The following is a 3,675-nucleotide window of genomic DNA, read 5'->3' as shown; positions in this document are numbered from 1 at the left end:
AGAGGGAGCAAGACAAAACAAATGGTTGGAACTCTTGCTTCAACCATCATAACTGCTCACAACTACCAAAGGTCAGTGAAGTCTTATAGTACCATGAAATTGAGATGTGACTTGTGGTTTGGAGTATTGGTGTTGAGTTTGATAAGGAACCTGTTGATGAAACCAAAAATGCCTTTGAGAAACGACAAAGATTTATCATATGTTAAACTGAATTCAATCATCTTCAATTAATCAAACATAATTATATTGACATCAGCATCTAAAATTTCTCGTTTCTTTGTTTTGATATTGTTGTATCAATGCTAACGTCCTAATTATAATAAAATAGGAAAATATCCCCTTACATAAAAGTAGGCTTCTAATGATGCTCCTTTGCACCACGTCATTTTGGTGAACTTTATTTGTATTAATGAAGGACAAGCTCAATCTTGTATAGAATTACACCACTTGGACAAAAGCATACTAGGCCATAGGATTGTCATTTCAATCATCTTAGGTCTCTAATTCTAGATCCATTGCTACACTTTGATTCATGGGTTTCTTTTATTACTTCACAATAATGAAATCTTAAACTAAACATCTAAGATTGTGTAATCAATGACGTCATCTTGAAAGACATTGACATTAATAAATTACCATACATTATCAAAAAAAATCAAATAATTGTATAAGATAGGGTAACGACATCTCACATTTACATATTCAATCATACCCATAACAATTTTAACAACAACAATCTTAATTACATCGAATACAACTGCATTAAGATATCGACATTCAAAACAATTATTTCTATCTTTCAATCTTATCAAAATCATTCTTTTTTACATTGAATAAAGCTAAAAGAATTACAATAGAATAAACCAGAATGCAGTCCAAAAGGAAGACTTATTTATTAAAATCAATCCTAGAAAAGTGATTGTCATCAAGTAGGCTTCATAGATGGCATAGTATATTCCTACATCAAAGAGAAAGAATAAGTTAGACGCCATTCTTTGGCGACTATCCAAAGAAATGACTGATTGCTGACAGCTTGAAGATTTAGAAGAAAGACAACAATCATTCCAGTTGGCGAATCTTATACTGTGGAAGATACCGAAAAATTGTTATCTCAATTATTTTTGCACGCTTCCTACATGGCTAGATTTGCATGTATATAATCTGATAAAACATAAGAGGGTTATCATGTCATTGATTATGGGTTTGTAGAAACCAAGTCAGAAAAACACTACCCAACTGCATTTGGATTGTGTAAGTAGTTAAAATGCCTAAAATAGAGTTATCTGTTGTGGCCAGAAATGTGGCCAAGGGAAGATGGTTTGTGATATTTATCTGTTTTATTATCATGTCTTTTGCTGGGGGGCATTACATATTTGGTATATATTCTGAAGCAATAAAAACAACCCTAGGTTATGATCAGGAAACTCTGACCACATTAGGGTTTTATAAGGATCTTGGAGGGAATATTGGGATTGTGTCTGGCCTGATAAATGAAGTCTCACCACCCTGGGTTGTTCTTGGGATTGGAGCCCTAATGAACGTCACTGGTTATTTGATGATCTGGTTGTCTGTCACCCAACGCATTGCTAAGCCAAAGACATGGCAGATGTATTTGTATATGTGCATAGGAGCCAATTCCCATACATTTGCCAATACTGGAGCTCTTGTTACCTGTGTGAAGAATTTCCCACAGAGCAGAGGAAGTGTTCTTGGAATTCTCAAGGGATTCTTGGGGCTGAGTGGAGCTATCTTCACTCAAATATACCATGCAGTTTATGGCCAGGATGATAAAGGCATAATCCTGCTTCTGGCTGTGCTTCCATCTGCTGTATCTTTGCTTCTCATGTTTATAGTGCGACCCACAAAAACTGTCACAGAGAAGAATGAACTGAAGCGCTTCTATAGTTTTCTCTACATAGCTCTAGTCCTAGCTGTCTTTCTCATGGTCATGATTGTGGTTGAGAATAGAGTGAAATCTTTCCCTCAGGAAGGCTACCAAGCTGTTGCTGCTTTAGCCATACTTTTTCTCTTCTCTAATCTTGCAGTTGTTGTCCAAGCAGAGATGGACAACATGAGAAGTTGGGTTTCTGAAAACTCTCACAAAGATGTAAAAATCAATATACAAGAGACAAAAGAGACTGAACTTGCAGACATGGTGACCAATTACAGAGTTGAAGAGAAGCCCAAATCTGTGATATCCCACCTTGTAAAAATCTTCAAAGGCCCACCAAGAGGAAATGACTTCACCATTCCACAAGCCCTAGTAAGTATAGACATGATAATCCTTTTCTCAGCTGCAACTTGTGGGATAGGAGCAAGTTTAACAGCCATTGACAACATGGGTCAGATTGGCAGAGCACTGAGATACACCCCTGTTAATATCAGCACCTTTGTTTCCCTCATCAGCATTTGGAGTTTCTTTGGCCGGGTGTTTGCTGGATTTCTCTCTGAGTTTCTCTTGCACAAATATAAGTTTCCAAGACCTCTCATGTTAACAATAGTGCTACTCATAGGCTGTATTGGGCATGTTTTTATAGCTTTTGCTCTTCCTGCTTCAATGTATGTAGCTTCCATAGCTATAGGATTCTCCTTTGGAGCTCAATGGCCTCTCTTGCTTGCTATTATCTCAGAGCTCTTTGGCCTAAAGTATTATGCCACCCTTTACAATTTTGGAGCTGCTGCAAGCCCACTGGGATCCTATCTTCTCTCAGTGAAGGTAGCTGGAAAACTATATGATAAAGAAGCCAGAAAACAGTATTTGTCTGCACAATTGTTGCAGACAGTTCATGCATCCTCATCATCTCATCATAAATTGACTTGCATAGGACACGAATGCTTTCGCCTCAGTTTTATCATAATGACGTTAGTTACCTTATTTGGGGCTCTCATATCAGGAATTCTTGTTTTTAGAACAAGGAAGTTTTATACGAGTGATATCTATGCTAAGTTTCGAGTTGAAACTGAAAAGTCCGAGGAAGATGATAATTGTAGTTAATTAGGGTTAACTGTAAGAGGTGGTATATATATTACAAAAAAACCCATCACTGTTAGCAAAAGCATCTACTGGTGCAACTTGATGACAGATAAGTACCAATATTTACAGGGAATTTATTATCACCTTCTCCACTGTCCCCCATGATCTCAGTATCATAGGTAGTATCTTTTTGCAGAAGTGTGCAGTCTAGTAAACATATATTTGTGATGTGTAGTATGTATCTTTGAAGACGATATGGTTGGTTTTATATGTAACCCAGTTTCTATTTAATGTGGGTGGTGGGTTCTATGTAAGGTTGTTAATAATACCTATTATATTTTGAGAAAAATGTGGCATGTAATGGTATGTGTGAGTCTAATACACTTAGTGAGTATATCATCATCTCAATGTAAAAAATTTGTGGAGAGTTTATATTATATAATTTTTTAATACACATAATTAATTTACTTTTTTATATGGATTCAGATATATATGTTTCCATACATAATTTATTTGTTGCTATATAGATTGAGATATTAAGTTTTAAGAAAGATATCTTAAATGTATTCATCTAAAAAATATCAAGAGATATCGATTTAGTATTGTTTTATTTATTTGGAAGTTACTTTGTATTACTTTGAAACTATTTTATTTACTATGTATATGGAGTCATACATTTTTATGTGTCCCATGTTTTAAGA

At 35.3% G+C, this 3,675-nt stretch overlaps 1 protein-coding gene across 1 annotated transcript; it reads left to right on the top strand.

Annotated features, from left to right (window-relative positions):
- The first annotated feature begins 1,191 nt into the window (after window positions 1–1,191).
- On the top strand, window positions 1,192–3,424 carry LOC131055465 (uncharacterized). The gene has a single exon (XM_057989948.1). It carries the CDS (start codon window positions 1,265–1,267, stop codon window positions 2,993–2,995), a length of 1,731 nt encoding a protein of 576 aa, XP_057845931.1. The 5' UTR covers window positions 1,192–1,264; the 3' UTR covers window positions 2,996–3,424.
- Window positions 3,425–3,675: the final 251 nt, after the last annotated feature.

This window comes from Cryptomeria japonica, chromosome 5 (assembly GCF_030272615.1).
Source record: "Cryptomeria japonica chromosome 5, Sugi_1.0, whole genome shotgun sequence".
In the NCBI taxonomy this organism is placed as follows: domain Eukaryota; kingdom Viridiplantae; phylum Streptophyta; class Pinopsida; order Cupressales; family Cupressaceae; genus Cryptomeria; species Cryptomeria japonica.
The sequence above is the reverse complement of the archived record's forward strand: the minus strand, read 5'-3'. Positions and strand labels throughout refer to the sequence as shown.

Bases quoted from the DNA above. Each gene is read 5' to 3' on its own strand.
- LOC131055465 (XM_057989948.1), top strand. From the start codon at position 1,265: ATGCCTAAAATAGAGTTATCTGTTGTGGCCAGAAATGTGGCCAAGGGA.